Source organism: Aspergillus thermomutatus (assembly GCF_002237265.1).
Source record: "Aspergillus thermomutatus strain HMR AF 39 chromosome Unknown NODE_222, whole genome shotgun sequence".
Lineage (NCBI taxonomy): Eukaryota > Fungi > Ascomycota > Eurotiomycetes > Eurotiales > Aspergillaceae > Aspergillus > Aspergillus thermomutatus.
The window spans coordinates 33034-49533 of record NW_020798272.1 but is presented as its reverse complement, the minus strand read 5'-3'; the positions used below and the strand labels follow the sequence as shown (position 1 = coordinate 49533).

The window sequence follows — 16500 nt, the reverse complement described above, 5'->3', positions numbered from 1 at the left end:
TCAGATGTAGATTCTTTTGAGCAAGACACGACGCACCACCGGTCTAACCACGCGAAAGACCGTCGGCAGCGTAGAATGTGTATAAGAGACCGCACGCAGACTTCCCCCGCCGCCGCCAGCTCCGACAAGCCCGAGGGTTCCGCCGCTCCTCAGAAGTGGGTACCCCGGTGGAAGCAGCAGCAGCAGTAGAGCTAGAGCGATCGAACAAGCCCTTGTCTGTTGAACTCTAAAAAAAAAAACAATCTGAACGCAAAAAAGTTTCCAGCCGCCGGAACGTGGAAAAGGGTGTGTGATTCGTGTCCATTTTGGAGGACTCATTCCCCCTCGTTTGCATTCTCTCTCTCTCTCTCTTAATTCTAACGGTGTCTCTTCTACCTCGTCTGGTTGTTCTTCTCATGTCTCATGAATCTAGAGAATGGGGACCCTCCCCTTTCTTCTCTGGGTAGCCACCATGTCTGTTGTCGACCGCATTATGTCCCATAAATGAAGTCCAGGTTTCCCCGTCTATATCTTACGTCAGACAGCTTTTGTTGGATGGATAATGCAGGAAGAATATGATTTTTCACTTCTTTATTTCTCTTCTATTTGGGCGTAGCTGTAGCTCGCCTTCGTAATTAGACTCTACCATTATTTTCCATGGTCGTTCAGGTAGGTTTTTGCAGAGAAAAACTTCATGGAAACTCAACTTACAAATCAACCAGCGCATCGAGGAATTGACTTGAAAGTGAATCTCGAAGGAAATATCAGAACCAAACGCATAGATACCGATTCCACGAACAAAAGAAATCTATATACTCTTGAAGAGAAAGAGAGAGAGAAAAAAAAGGGGGGTATGTTGCAAGCTATGAAGAAACCCATAGATAAGGACATATGGTCAGGATTTGAATCGATATATCCCGTTAAAAGATACAAGACCAAGAAAGCAACCGGCTCAAGCAGCGGCCATTTCCGCCCCAGGAGCAGCAACAGCGGCCGCACCAAAAAGCCTCTCCCTCCATTCGCCGCAGACAGCCTCGAACCCACTGACCACATCCCGACAGACGCGGCCAGCTTCGCGGTCTCGCAGCCGGCGGTCCCAGTCCCCCTTTTCGATCCACCGGGTGCCCTCTTCGCGGCTTTCCTCCTCGCGGCGCAGCTCGGCGACGAGTTCCCGTGCGGACCGCAGCCGTCGCGAGGCGGTTGCGGTTAGCTGTCGCGATTCGTAGAGGGTGTCGCTTAGGCCGCGGAGGGACAGCGTGAGGTCCGTGGTTTGCGCGATGAGGGTCTGGAGGCAGAGGAGGGGGTTCAAGGAGGGGGATTGGGAAGGTGTGGTTGGTCTGGAGGAATGGCGTGGCTGGCCGGGGAACGGGTAGGGTAGGTTAGGCAGAAGACCTTCGTCGATGAGTGGGATTAACTCGTCGATTGCGTCCGGAGAGAGGAGCGGATAGGGTGAGAAGAGGAGAGGGTGGGTGAGGGTCTGGAGCGTTCTGGTTTGGTGGGTCAAGTGTGAGGTGATGGAAGTGTGTGCTGTTATTAATCTGCGAGGGTCAGTAGATGCTTGGAGTTTATCAAGTCAGATGGCAAAGGTACCTACCTCATGGCGTTGTTCTCGATCCCGCTCTGGCCCCCTAGGTCCCGGAGCGCCTCAACCACACGTTTGATGACATGATCGTTCTCACTGCCGTTGTTCTCGATCCCTCGCCGCGCTAAGCTTTCAATCTCAGCCATCTGCCCCTCCAGACTGGGCGATATGTCTGCTGCTTCCTCGAAATCCGACTCATTGCCGTAGTCGGAGCCGTCGTATTGCGATTCATGTCGCCGGTGATTTCGTTGAGTGCCGTTGCGAGCTTTGACCCGAGGCGGTTGCAGCGAGGCATGACCCAGCGCGTAATCTGACAAGGGCGATCGCGATCCCATATTGTAGTCGTCCTCTCCGTCACTTCGGGCTGTGCCTTGTAGGTCCGCCAATGCATTGTCCTGACCAGAGACATACCCATAGCCCCCTTCCTCTTCTTCGTCCCACGCGTCGGCGAGTTCGTCTGCAAGGTTTCCCAGCCCCCCTCCGGCATCTGCAGTGCCTCCGAAGTCACCTGATAGCCTGTACGACCCGTTCATGGCTTGCGCATTCCGCTGGCGAGGGTTCCCCGGCGAAGGGGGCGCTGAGGAACGAGGTGTCCGAGGCGATCGTGTAGGGCTCTGAGAGAAACCATTGGGGGCATAGGTTCCGGGGGAGATGGGGTCGAAATCGAGGTTGGAGGACTGGCTGTGACTATGGCGGTGAGATAGCCTCAGGGGGGATGGTGGGATGGCCGGCATGATGCAGGTCAGTTGAAAGGAGGTCGAGGATTCCACGTGGGATTGTAACAAGGAATGCAGACAACAGTCAACTGAGAATCACCCCTTAAGATTTTTGATGTCCTGACAGATCAACTGTTGTGTTTATTTCTCTGTTTTGAGGAGTCCCTATCGTCAAATGTCGATCTGCGGAATGAGCTGGACGCGGCGGGCAGGGGGGCCACACTGAGGAGAGGCGATAATAATACAGGCTGTCTCAATAGTCATAGCATCACCAGGATGCTGGAAGAGTTGAAAGAAGGACAAGAGAATGGACGAATCTCATGACACGAAGAATGAATTTCTCAATAAGAATGATAGGAATGATTGATTGATCATGAAAGACAGTGAACTACTTTCAACAGAGGAGTAAACAGCCGCTCTTCCCGTGATCGCCGAAGCCCCAATCAGATCGTTCAATTTACATCAGCTTCATTATCTCATCTTCACCCCACATCACCACGGGCTTCACTTCTATTGAGCTTGCCTACAGCCATTGGCAGTCATTTCCCTAATAATAGCAAAATGAGTTCCATCCGGCGCATGTCCCCAACGGACCTCCTCTCCCTCAACCTCACCAACCTCGACCCGCTGACCGAAAACTATGACCTGGGCTTCTACCTCAACTACCTCATGCGATGGCCCTCACTCTTCAGCGCCGTCAAAGACCGTACAGAAGGCATAGTCGGCTACAGTACGTGCAAGCCTCATCAAAACCAAATCACCTCTGCAAAGCCCTGAAATCGCTAATGAAAGCCAAAAACAGTCATGGGCAAACTCGAAGAACAACACCCTTCAATGCGCCACTCGGAACACTACACCCCCTGGCACGGACACATCACCGTGCTAACCGTTGCGCCGGCCTGGCGCCGTCTAGGCCACGCGCGCCGCCTGACCGAGCGTCTCGAGCAGGGATCCGACATCAACGATGCCTGGTTTGTGGATCTGTACGTGCGCGCGGGGAATAAGGTCGCTGTGGGGATGTACAAGGGGATGGGGTACTCCGTTTTCCGGCGGGTGGTCAGTTACTACAGCGATGACCCGACGGGGATGTCGGATTCGGGCGAGGATGCGTTCGATATGCGCAAGCCGTGCAGTCGGGATAAGAAGTTGCAGCATATACGCGAGAATGGGGAGGAGTTTTTGGTAAATCCGGAGGACGTTTCGTAGCAGGTAGCGTTCGTGTTTACGTTTGAGCGGGTTGTGGTGCTTGATGCAGTTGATTCAGCATTCTGGCGTTGGGGAGTTATACTCCGGTTATCTGTTGCAATATCGATTCGAAAAGCATGGATGATGATAGACAAAATTACTTTTATTTGCCTGTTGAGGAGAATGCTAGATCCTATCCTGCATGGTGTGTATATGAAACTATGCGAAGAACCCATTCAAATATAACATCTGCTCGCCATGCAAACCCGAAAGCAAAGCCGCGCTTTCGCTCTATAATGCAATCCTGATCAATGATCCCGAAACCGACGATGCATCTGTGATATGTACTGATTATTATGATATGTGCTTTTCATAAGCCACGAACGCTTTGCATGAGTCGTGCGATGTTGGTGACACTGGTGGCTATCACGCTCTGACAAGCAGCCGGGGCCCGGTGCGCGAGAATCGCAGGGCCCCGAAAATAGCGGCTGACGTGATGAGGCAGCAAGCGGTAAAGAGTTGAACTCCGAGGTATTCATGGGTATCACCCAAGATGGCTCCACCAATTGGTGTTCCAATCAACAACCCTATCGAGGTCGTGGCGAAAATCATGCCCAGACGAGTACCCAGGTCGCGGATATCTTTTGTCAAAGTGACCATAACGACCGGTGGGAGTGAGACAAACCCACCGGAGCAGAGACCGTACAGGACGGCGAGAACAATGATGCCGGGAACATTGTGCACGCCAATCCAGGCAAAGGCCAAAATAGCCGTAGCTGTGGCAGCTGGCGTCAGCATATTCAATGGGCCCGTGTGATCGGCGACGAAGTTTGGAAAGATTCGTCCCACAGTAGAACCCGCATTAAGCATCGAGAGCAGATAGAACCCTAGATTCGCATCGACGATTCCCGTGTCGATGGCATAGGACTGCACGTAGAACAGGAAATTATAGAAGCCCAGGAAGCCCAGAAACATGGCAACGCTGAACATCACAAATGCTGGGTCTTTGAAGGCAGACAGCTGGACCAACTTGCGTTTCTCTGTAGGCAGAAATCGCATGCGCATGAGAGATAGGGAGATGCAGCAGGTTCCGAAAGCTACGAAGCCCAGTGCGCGAGTCGCCCACGCAAAGCCAACTTGGTCCTGCAGCTTATTGAACATTATCGGATAGACCACACCCCCAATACTGCTGCCTGACGCCGCCAGTCCGTTGGCAAATCCTCGCTTCCGCTTGAAGTACTGGGGCAGAATGGCAACCGAGGGAACGAACAGGCATCCAGCAGCCAGGCCGATACAGATTCCCTGACAAAGGATCAAGTGCCAATACTGCGAAGAAATACTGGTCATCATCAAGCCAAATGGAAGCATGATGGTGCCAAATGTGACGAGAGCTCGAAAGTATCCTGCATCGAACAACGGGCCGGTCACTACTCCAAAGAGCATCAGAAGAAATGACTGTAGAGATCCAATCCAGGCAATGGACGATGACGAAACATTGGAGAGAAGATTTTGTTCATAGTATGTCTGGAAAGCGCCCCATGTATTGATCACACCCCTAAGACGACCTTGCCATTAGCGGTTTGACAGAGCGGCCTCAACGAATGTTATGCATTCATAATTGTTCCTACCATGAGTTGAAAAATAGGAAGAATGATCCAAGGACCTGCAACCATGCGAGGACGCCTGTATCAAAGGTTGGCTCTTCTGAATGTTTCTCCCCGGGCTGCTGTTCCAATGTGTTGGATGTGCGCACATTGCTCTCATCCTTGTTGCTGTTGTTCACCGAGGGCGCAACGGCCTTTTCCTCCGCATGTGGGCTCATCCCCATTTTTCTACCCTTCCAGATGGCAATATCGTATTATATCGGACTCAGCGCGCGAAACCACGGCCGGTTCTATGTGTAGCGGATATGTGACGACGAACTATACAAGAAGGGTATGTATAGTCCGAATAGACCCCATAAAAATACAAGTTGAAGACCGACGATGGATTAATTCGAGCAGATGAAAAGAACCCAAGTCAAGAAATCGCCAACAGTTGTCAATTCTTTCGATATGCGACACGGAAAAAATAGCAGATGCGCAAGTCCAAATTTATATACGATAACGATTTCTCAGCAATCCTTGGAGTCAGCGGGGCAACTAAAAAGACCAAGCTTGCTTGCCAGAGGCCCGATAGGATAAACCACTGCGGCTACCCAAGGAGGGATCCACTGTGAGCCGGTCCATAAATCGTATTGCTAGGGAGCAGAGGAATGAGTCAGTCTTTATACTCTGGACATGGATGACCGGTGGTTCGGGCGTCGAATGTATGGGATCCAGCCCATTGACCCTACTAACCAGGACGTGATACGTACATTTGGTTGCTTGCGGCATTGACTACCGCTAGAAGCCTGAAAGATTCATCTTTGTCCTTGGGGTAACTCCGAAGGGAAGGTCTTCTCCATTCGAGCAATAATGGCTAACCGCTAAGCGGATGGATAACCGAGGGACAAGGGCCCACTCCACTGCCAAAGTCGGTTGAGAACTCGAGACATGAAAGTCAACTCAGCAATATGGTCATATGCTTTTTCATGGTTCTCGGTAACGGTCTCTTGGAACTGCATAAGATCTGCTAAAACTGTGGTTGGTAATCAGATGAGGTAGCAATTTAGATGGGGCCGGGGGGGGGTGGATTAAGGCGCCCCAGGCCGCCAAAAGCATGATGATGATGGACAACTTGATGTGCCGACTTATCCAGCGGGGAAGGATCATGCTTAGAGGTGGATTATCATTGATAATAGATACGAGGCGTAAAAGATTGTGCCATAACCGTAGCTTTGGATGTACTGGACACAACAATAACGTTCACTGACCGTGTCGAAATTATAAATTGACGAACAATTGAAGTTAGTCTAGACTCTAGACTCAACTAAAGAGAAAAGAAAAGAAAAGTAATCGAAGGATTAGGTTGAGACTTGACTTGCGGTGGAATGTGGATCGCCAACCCGGGGGCTGTGCGGCAGACTCCGAGTCCACGTTTTCCCGCATTTCGATCTCCGAGACTGATAGCTCCGAGTCAGATCATTCGGGAGCGTCAACCAGACTTAGCTTCGAATTTGCAGTTATGGAGAGATGATAGACAGAATTCAAGACTTTGATTATGTTTGCGGCAGGAGATCGTAACAGATATCTGCCGATCAAGAACACCATAGCAATGACTGGTACGGAACACTCCGTAGCAACATTCATTCTGTTGACTGCCTAGTTAATATCACGTGATGTAGGACCTCACGCTAAGCTTCTTTTGGATGAAGGCAGCACAACGGACTACTTCAGGTTGTACCATTGTACTCCACCCGACATCAAGCTCATCAGGCTCATCAAGCTCAAACGCACTGAAGTCAGGTGAAGGTACAGACTTGCTGTTTACAGTTTTGTCGCAACGGTCGCTCCAGCCTGCAAAGGGCAAGAGAAATGGAGGTTCCGTACACTTCAGGAGGGAACTCTCCCGTACTCTTCACTTTTCGCATACTTCGTTCGATGTTTCATTATGCTTGCTCTCATCTCGTACAATAGCTATGCTCGAGTATTGTGACCGCTGACTTTGAGATAGTACACATAGCATTCTTTTTGTTGGAAAGGCTAAAGACCTATTGAAAACTCCAGATGTTTGTGGATGCGGACAAATACCCAGGGCCCGTGGAGTAAACGTAACATTTTTTTTTCATATTCTATCCATCAGAGGTCGAGTGTATTTCTTTTCTGTTCTTTGCTGAATTCCAAACCCCGGCGACCTGATCATTAGCAGTGCAATGAACGGTTCGCTTCCTGCTCCCAAACTCCGAACGCTATGCGGGACGTCAAATCACAAGACCATAATTAGAATGACAAGTAGAAACAAATAGCCCAGTCTCAACAGACATCCACCCAAACGGTGATCAGATTTTAGAGTAGCTCTTCGCACGTCCAGTCCTCGTACCTAAATTTTTCGAAAGCGGATTAGACTTGCATCCATGCTCAAGGTCAAGGGATAACTTACGTTCCATCTGGCAGATATCTCCTCACAATGAGAGGGATCTTCTTCTGGTTCAGCTCCTTGATGGCGATCTGCAAAGGATCTGTCTCTCCCTCAAGATCTACAAGCACGGGAGCATTCATACTGTGACAAACGTCAACTCCACAGTCTCCACATGCCACATCTCACAAGGTGACGAACCTGATCTGCAAGGCTCTGGTACCCAGAACTCGCGCCCTTTCGTACTTGGTCATGTACGGGGTTGTCTTGCGTTCTTCGTTGGGAATTTTCTTCGCCCGTGCTTGTTCCACCACCTTGCCCGAATATCCAGCACTGGGATCGCCAGAGACGACGACACGGTCACCATTGACTGCCGGCGTATAGTGGTCGTCCGTATAGCCATCGGCGCCTCCCTCGGCACCTTCGAGATCCTCAGGGTTTATGAAGTCTTCGGGCTCATTTTCGTCGAACACCTCCTCCGCGGGCTCGTAGTCGTAGCTGTAAAATGTGCGAGTCAGAACGGCTGAACTAGCTCAAGAAGCCATTTTTGCCAGCGGAATGATGCAGCAAGCAAGCGGAATGCTTTCAGTCCAGAATGGAAAATGGAGTCTAAATGAGGTGTCCTTACGTTTCCTCAGCGTCGTGATCTCCGTAGTCAGACATGGTGTCAAATCAGAGCCAATGCTGGCAAACCAGTTAGAGAATAACCAAACGAGCGTGTTCAGCAGCCACACAAGCGAATGGATGACCAATATCACGTCCGAGGATAGAGACGCCGCGGAAAGATCGACCTTGCGACAGGCTTGGTGAAGATGAAGATTTCGATGTCGCGACCCTCCAAAAATGGCGGCGGAAAAAGTTCCTTGGTCCCGTTAACACTAAGCCCTTTTGGGTCAGCTTTGTCACCGCTTTTAACATCAGTAACCGGCAAAACTTTTTTATGATGTTCTTATCAGCAATTGAATGTGCCTTTGATGCATTGACCATTGTTCAGTCTATGCTCTTAATGGTTGTATCCCTGTGAAAGCCTGATATTAAAGGCTCTATTTGAGCCATGGGTGAGAAGCGCAAGCTTGAGCCGGATGAGCTCTCACTCCCGAACAAATTTCGAAAACATACGGCGCTGGACGACGCTGGTAAGACGCTTGAATCCTGGGATCGAATTGACTCTGGGGCTGAAAATCGCTGTCGCAGATCCGATATTCGAGGAACCTCAGTCAGATGCCGATTATGTATCTTCCGATGAAGCCAGTGTGAACAGTGACAGTCTCCACGAAACTCCAGCGACACCGTTCTCTACGACCTCTGCCAAATATCCCTCGGAGCTGAAAACTCACCGCTGCCCCTTTGAAGGTTGCACGAAGGCATTCAACCGGCCAGCGCGACTTCAAGAACACCTGCGCTCCCATAACAATGAGAGGATCTTCAAGTGCGAATTCGAAGAATGTGACAAGACATTCCTCCGCGCATCTCATCTGAATCACCACATCAAAAGCGCCCACACTGGGGTCCGAGACTACGTATGTGACCGTCCTGGTTGTGGGAAGAGCTTCGTGACCGGCTCCCGGCTCCGTCGACACCTGGCTGCCCACGATGGACGAGATAAATACCGCTGCACGGAGTACCCGCCGTGCGATGAGACGTTCCGAAAGCATTCCACCCTTCAAAAACACATCATGACCGCACATCTAAAGCAAAAACCTTTTCAATGCCCGCACACAGACCCGAGCACCGGGCAGAAATGTTCAATGGCGTTCGACACAGCAGGGCACCTTCGAGCCCACGAAAGCCGCGTTCACACCGAGAAACGTTTCAGTTGCACAGAGTGCTCCCAGCACGCTGAGGGCACCCCAGTAGCCGAGTCCGCCGCAGTGACTTTTCCCACCTACGCCCTCCTACAAGCTCATATCCGATCCGTCCACCCCCCGCAATGTCCCAACTGCGCTCTCACCTGCGCGACATCCCGCGAACTCCGCCGCCATCTCGAAGTCGCCCACGGAGACGTCAGTCTCGAGGAGCGCAAGATATTCGCTTGCACCGTACCTGGCTGCGGCCGCAGCTTCACCAAGAAGGGAAATCTAACCGTGCACATCCGCACCGTCCACCAGGGCGAGAAACGCTTCGTCTGCGGCGAGACCGACCTCTCGTCCTCGAAAAAGGTAGCCGGCTGGAACCACGACGGCTGCGGCAAGCGATACGGGAGCAAGCTCGCGCTGGAAGAACACATCCGCACCGCACACCTGGGCTACCAGAACGCCAAAGCCGAACGCCGCCAGCGTCTCGGCCTCACCAGGGATCGACAGCATTCTACCGCAACCTCGCCTGGTGTGTCCGCGCTGGCCGCGCTCACGGGTGAGGGCTATGCCGAGGAAACGGGCCGCCACATCGCGTGTCTTGTTGAGTCGTGCCCGCATCGGTTCCACAGAGACTATGATCTCTGGGTCCATATGAGCGGCAAGCATCGTTTCTCCGAAGAGGAAACCCGGGATTTATTTCTGCGGCGGGCGCTGCTCGCGCATGAGTTCGGTGCTCCTGCTCCTGCTTCCGCTTCCTCTGAGGAACTGTTTGGGGGAATCTACGGCCTTGAATTCGATGACGATCCTTCGTCGTATGACCCGTATGTTCTGGACGGGGCTGAGACGATAGCGGCTTCTGGCGCGGCCGAGTCGAAGCCGTTGCCTGCGCACGGTGCCGATGTAATGATGCATGACAATGTCAATTCTGCGATACCCACTACTGGCGATGATATGGCGCTGATCGATCCTATACTGGCTTACGATATGATGGATTCGTAGCATTGGAGCGATTTACTGTTGATTATATGTTCGGGATTTCCTTGAAAGATCTGCAAGGTCATACTTTTCTTCTCATAGATTCTATGCTTTGAACCGATCGTGATAAATGAGGAATATGCTGTATCAAATCTCTTTTTTAATCCACAAGGTCGCATGTAGATCGCATAGATGACTGTCAACCTCATACTCGTACTCCTACGCAAATCTAGCAGGCCGTCAGAAGTGGAATACTATAATCGAGTCCAATCACTCACCTTTACTCTGAACAGCACGGTCTTTATGATTATCGAGCTGCCGAAGGTCAGTAGTCGTCAAGAGTTCAGACCTATCAAACCAGGGCCCGTCAGAGCCGGTCTGGCCGTCAGTACCTTCCTGGGTTCAGGAGTCAGCATTCACAAAGCAAAACCTGGTGAGGCCCCAAGCGGAGACACTCATCTCGGCGTGAGTCACTATGTTGCACGAAATTCAGCATCATAATCTGGTTGGTTGAACAGTTAGCTGCTGGCTCCGCGCCGCGTAACGTGAGATAAAAAATGGAAAAATGCATCAGCCATGAGTAACAGAACAAAAATCACAAAGAAGGGTATGAGTAATTAATTATGTAAGTACATATGTGCTTTTTCTTTTTTTTTTTTTTTTGCTGTTTCATTCATGACCCTTGAAATGAGTGTCTTTGTTTCTTCGATATGGAATCTAGATGGGCCGCAATGCCTCGACAAGTGCCAACAGAAGACCGGCCCCGAGCGCATGCGATCATCGCAGCCAGGAAGCTTCAAAAGAAGACAAAAAGCATCTTCAACCACGAAGAAATGAGTTGGGAGCCAAGGGGTTTTGTGCAAGATGTAATGTAAGAAAGAAGATGGATGACCGTACCAAACCAGATTGAAATGGATACTTGAGACTGAACGCAGCTCAAACCGTCAACCGTGACTTCTTTCCGTTGTTTTTTGGTTGTTTTCTCCTTTTTTTTGTGTCGATTTTCGAATGATCCCGAGAGGAGATGGCCAAATTACAGTCCAAAGGCGGATATTCAACGGAATCGCTGGCCCAGGCGACATCAAGGCTGTGCAGGGCGTCACTCCGGGCGTGCGGTTTGAATCCTAGATCGAACGTGCGTAACCTGCAAAGCGGTAAACCATTCGCTCTTCCTCGGGGGAAGCAGGGTGGTCAAGAGTTGTTTCCTCAGCAGGAAGGCTTGCAGAAGGAATAGCCAGGGGGGCGGTCTTCTTCGCCATGTTCTGCTAAACAAGTAAAAGTTAGCAACCTCGATAGAAAGATTAGATAGCCTAATTCATATCCTGTGTAGACCAACCATGTGACTGCCCTCCCAAGCACCAGCGAGAGATCCATGGATTTCGGGGAATTGAGTGACCATCCGAATCTTCATGCCCGGGGAAGATTGGCGACCAGAGGTGCCGTGGTTGGAATCGCCCGGCTTCTTCTTGTCGGTTTTCTTCTTCAGAAAAGAGGTCATCTCGATCTGGCACAACACCAAATTCTTGGAAGATCTGAAGAGGTCAACGAAGAAGTTCGGGTTGCGGTCCGCGTAGATCTTGTCGTCGTAGGGAAATGGGGTCGGGACCTGGGATTTAATCGAACTGGGGCACAGTCTGATCTCGGAAAGTTTCTGCATAAAGAGGATGTAACTGATCCTGGGTTTCTTGGAGGGCTTATGGATGGTAAAGTTACGAGCAACGTCACAAAAGAGATGGAGGGGTGCATGTCCTCTCGCTAGACCAAGCCACTGAGCAACCTTGAACAGCAGACTCATGACTTTTTTCTGGTGATCGTTCAGAGACCAATCAGATACATCGACAAGATCAACATCGATAGCGGACGAGCGAGGAACCTTGATATGTTCTGGTGGCAGCCATCCAAATCCACGAGCCTTATCATGGTCATGCTCCATGGCATGGTGTTTGAAATACTGGTGGAACTTTGTGAGCTCAATTTCAGATTCCAGATAATTGTTCCATCCAATGGTCGCTTGAGAGCTGTCGCACCGCTGCGCCCTCATGCTTGTCAGCTGAGTGCGCTCAGTGCCGACGGGAAGATCGATATAGAAGTGTCCTGCGTTCATTGTGGTTAGCTTCATCGTCATGTGAAATAGTGACGTGCAATCTTACTTTCCTCGTCAACCTCCTCTATTGCAGACTTCATGTCCCTCTCGAACGCTCGAATCACCCTGATGGACGCTTCAAGAGAATTGCAGGACTTGCCAATTTCAAAGGGCCTGCAGCTGATCCAGTATATGGCCTTGTCATCGTCACCACGCAAAGTCGATAACAGCCGTCTCAGCATCTCAATCTCGGACATGAAGAACGTCTCGTCAACCAGTTGAGTCTCTGTCGGCTCACAGAACATAATGGGATAACGAGCACGCAGCCACCGAACTAGATTTACTTGGACGGTTTCGATCTTGCCGTCGGTCTGAAGAAGGAGGATCAAGAGATGAGCGAACGAGCCAGGGAACAGATCGTCCCCCAGCAATGGTAGCGTAGCCATGATCTCTCGAGTGAGAGAGTCGGGATCGAATCCTTTGGCGAATTCGTCCATCAGTTGGGCAAAAGTCTGACGCTCGGCCGCGGTTATCTCTTTGACTTTCCGATCAGCCAAAGTCAGACACTCATCGTCACTCGCTTCGATGTCGACGGGTCCAACGGTAGTTTCGAAAGGATCATCGCATTCAAACTCAGGTGAGAGAGGGAACACCTCCATTTTGGCGACAAAAAGGCTCAGCCACTGCTCATTGGAAGTTTCGAAACTTGAGACAGACAAAACACAACAAAGCACGCAAAAGAAAACGCCAAAAAAAAAGACAAAGAAAGAGAAAGACAACCTGGGGAGGAAAACAAACAAAATAAAAGCTGAAGCTGGAAGGATGCCCGTGAAGTCGGTTTGTTAGCCAAGTGATTTGGCTAAAGCATACGACACAACTCCACGTGCTGTCGGAATAATCAAGATGGTATTGAGAAATAAACAACGCGTTTTGGTAATGTAGAAGAAGGAGAGTTTTGGGAGAGATGAAAAGAAGTTGGGGGGAGGAAGAGGTCAGAGATGTGCTGAGGGTGAATGAGCAATGAGCAGTGAATATCTGTTGTCATGGCGAGGATGCCACACACAACATCATCTCAAGAGGAGGAACCTGCTTGAATTGATATTCACCTTTTTTCTGGGAAACTGTCATTAGAGCTATTGTCGGTCAATCTCAGTGACAAACTGGATTACCCTTGGATTCAAGGCGAGGACAGCTGTCATCCGAGGCTATCTTTCCCGTCAGAATTTGAGTCTTCACTCCAGGGTGAGGATTCATTAACTCTGACTGGGCTCATATATGCCCTCACATTATCATCATTGCAAAAGGATAGATACGCGGTCAGTCAATCGCTCCTGTTCCATCACCTTGAGGCAGCTCTGTTAGCTTAGGCCTAGTTCGACAACTGAGGCCATAATCTTCAGGGATGATCTCTAGGGCTGATCCTAGTGAATTCATCACGAATCAGGTAAGTTCCACTTTGGAATAGATGCCGGAATGATGATGTTGTCTAAAGCCGGACAGTTTGCACCTTAGAGAGTTCACCCATTGGGGAATGGATGTGGACGTTCTCTCCGCTCGAACGGTCTATCATAAGCATGTAGCAAGCGACTTCCTGATTTGAGTCGAATCCATTGCGAGATTGGAACACAATAATACCTCAAAGAGTCGAATGCATCGAGTCAGTCTCACAGTCTCGTCTGAGTCTCCGGATCGTCCAGTGTCTGTTCTGGATTGCGGCGCGCCGAGTGGTGCTTGCCTGGAGGATCAGACCACCACAGGATCTCTGAATGTCCGTTAGGACGTCTTTCTGATCTTCTTCAACAATCCATGATCTGAGAAATGATTACAGAATAGTGGACCAGAGCAATATGAGCATCCAAATGAAACGTGCCGAGTACGTTCACACTCGAATAGACTAAGAGGGAGTACCGCTATGTCGTGATCTAGACTTCCCCACCGAACCCCTCATTTATTGAGTCAATCCGGGATGTGGATACTACTGGCACTGGCAAGGGTTCACCATCGATTGTCAGAATCAAGATTAGTCTTTTCTATTCCTCACTAATAATGATCATGCCTCGGGCCAAGAGCATGTTCTGAGGACGAAGACCTCTTGAATGAGACGGGGAAACAACAAGTTAAGAGCCCAGACTTCCGGTGATGGACTGTGCGATAGATCAACGACCTGACGTAAGTCCGGGGTGGCTTGTCGAGGATTTGATCGAGATTCGAACGTCTCAAGTTTCCAAGCTGACCATGGACTGTTACTACTAGGATGAGGGAATATCTATCTAATGAATTATGATTAGATACGTGGTTGATCATCAAGCCCTCCTCAGATTGATCATCCACGTCCATGGGTCAAAGAAAATAAAGCCCACCTGTGAGGTCATATTCTGCCATCTGGGACTCCGGTTACAGCAAAAGATCGCTGCTTTCAGTGCGCGGCCGATGGAGTTCTGTTGGGAAGCTCCGCTCTAACTACCGAGTCTAAGGCGATAAACTCGCTGTCGGTGGATCGCTGCCACATATCAGTCACTAGATGATCGCTGTGCCATGATCTAGCACAATGATACAGGTGTAACTCGAACAGGTCCATTCTCTGCTGGAGTTCGAAAAGAAAAACTTTTATGGTGGCAAGGTGTGCCTTTCCCTTCGCACAATAACCATGGAAAACAAATCAAGTGGCTTAATCCATGGCACGCAGCCAGGGACACACCGGACAGGCACAAGAGTGTTAGGACTTGGGACTTGTGAGTTAGGATCTTAGACTTGGACCCTCCACTCATCGGACCAGAAGTTTGCCACTGATTAAATTGCCTTGATACACAAAGACAGGATGATATCAAATCCTCCTACTTGAACTTGCTTTGTGGGCAATTATACCTAATCCTGATAGCCTGGCGTACAGTGGCCTGTAATAAAGTAGCATTTACCTACGACAAATGCCCTTGTGGGCATTCGGATGTGTACGGCTACAAAGTGCTGTCCAACTGTCTAAACGCCCAAATGTCCAAACTTCCACACAACTCCGCTGTTGAACTGAATTGCGCTTGGCGCTCACCTATGTGGTCGCTTCTCCTCGCCTCGTGGAAAACACAGCAGAGAGAGAGGGTCAAAAAGGGTGCTCTTACTTCTTAGACCAGACTTATCCCGCCAAGCAATCAGTAGCAGCAGTAATAGCAGTTCAGCCTAGTCCGAGAATAGACATCTCTGCTTCTCCCTTGGCTTCTCTCTTACCAGTAAGACATGCATATTTCTGTGTTGCTATATTTGGGTGTATTGTCTACCGGAGTAAGGAGTAGTCAGATTTGTCTTGTCAGAACAATAGAACAACGGTCAAATTTGTTAGTAAATATCACATCGACTCGATACAACAGTCTGGAAAATCTATGTCTCTTTTCTGCCTCTCATCTGAGCGAGAATTATCCTCCGGAGACTCAACCCCTATTCGATATTAACCACCTTAGATTCACTATTTTTTATCCGTCCATAAGGGTACTACTATGCAATACTAGTAGATTGCGTCTAGTGTACATAAGATACCCTAAGGTAGATACTTATTGCTTCCTGTCTTTACCGCGGGGTGGTTGGTCTGGCCGCGTCACGAATGATTTAGTAACCAATGATAAATATTACTATCATTATTCATTAACAGTGGCTAAGGTAGCGACGGTCTACCAGATGATTACTCCATTGATTTGTCTATCGAACAATGGCAATGGCAGTACACAGTAGTGGAGGGCAAGAGAAGAATGTGTCTGATCATGTACATCGTAGACAGAATGACCAAATAGACGAGAGCAATGATCGCATTCAAGGAAGAGATGGATAACCCAAAGTCAAAACCTCCAGATATGATGAAAGGTGTCGAAGCGGAAGACAAAAAGAAAAACCGGCAATGACGCCAGCCGCTAGATACTTGCTTGGCCCGGTGGTTCCTCAATCCTCATTCATGGGAGCACCTAAATAGTTCTGTATGTCTCTGATATTGGTATCTGGTAAGGTAGGTAGTCTACCTAATAGTTCATCCAAACCCCTTCTCCTGTTACTATTTCTCCTATTCCATCCCTATTATCATTATCCTTTGACTACAATCAATATCCTCCTGATCGTCCCTCCACCCTGAAGAATAATTCAACAGGAAAAAAAGGGAAAAAGGAAAAAAGGAAGCTCGGCGAAACAGGTGGTAATACAGTTACCACTTTC

The 16500-nt window shown here is 49.7% G+C and overlaps 6 protein-coding genes across 6 annotated transcripts; 2 read left to right on the top strand and 4 right to left on the bottom strand.

The window, feature by feature from the left end:
* Positions 1-931: 931 nt before the first annotated feature.
* On the bottom strand, positions 932-2295 carry CDV56_105543 (uncharacterized protein; the record flags this gene model as incomplete). The annotated part of the gene is made up of 2 exons (XM_026759162.1): positions 932-1517; positions 1574-2295. 2 exons carry the CDS (start codon positions 2293-2295, stop codon positions 932-934), a joined length of 1308 nt encoding a protein of 435 aa, XP_026611531.1.
* Positions 2296-2838: 543 nt separating this feature from the next.
* CDV56_105453 (peptide alpha-N-acetyltransferase complex B subunit NAT3) lies at positions 2839-3483 on the top strand (the record flags this gene model as incomplete). Its single annotated transcript, XM_026759072.1, has 2 exons — positions 2839-3007; positions 3080-3483. 2 exons carry the CDS (start codon positions 2839-2841, stop codon positions 3481-3483), a joined length of 573 nt encoding a protein of 190 aa, XP_026611530.1.
* A 405-nt stretch (positions 3484-3888) lies between these two features.
* Positions 3889-5290, bottom strand: CDV56_105314 (MCT family MFS transporter; the record flags this gene model as incomplete). Its single annotated transcript, XM_026758933.1, has 2 exons — positions 3889-5017; positions 5091-5290. The coding sequence occupies 2 exons, from the start codon at positions 5288-5290 to the stop codon at positions 3889-3891; spliced, it is 1329 nt and encodes a 442-aa protein (XP_026611529.1).
* Positions 5291-7388: 2098 nt separating this feature from the next.
* CDV56_105085 (DNA-directed RNA polymerase core subunit RPO26) lies at positions 7389-8121 on the bottom strand (the record flags this gene model as incomplete). Its single annotated transcript, XM_026758704.1, has 4 exons — positions 7389-7422; positions 7483-7602; positions 7660-7956; positions 8087-8121. 4 exons carry the CDS (start codon positions 8119-8121, stop codon positions 7389-7391), a joined length of 486 nt encoding a protein of 161 aa, XP_026611528.1.
* Positions 8122-8512: 391 nt separating this feature from the next.
* On the top strand, positions 8513-10253 carry CDV56_104915 (C2H2-type zinc finger protein; the record flags this gene model as incomplete). Its single annotated transcript, XM_026758534.1, has 2 exons — positions 8513-8594; positions 8653-10253. 2 exons carry the CDS (start codon positions 8513-8515, stop codon positions 10251-10253), a joined length of 1683 nt encoding a protein of 560 aa, XP_026611527.1.
* Positions 10254-11353: 1100 nt separating this feature from the next.
* CDV56_104685 (uncharacterized protein) lies at positions 11354-12971 on the bottom strand (the record flags this gene model as incomplete). Its single annotated transcript, XM_026758304.1, has 3 exons — positions 11354-11494; positions 11566-12323; positions 12380-12971. The coding sequence occupies 3 exons, from the start codon at positions 12969-12971 to the stop codon at positions 11354-11356; spliced, it is 1491 nt and encodes a 496-aa protein (XP_026611526.1).
* Between the last annotated feature and the right edge of the window lie 3529 nt (positions 12972-16500).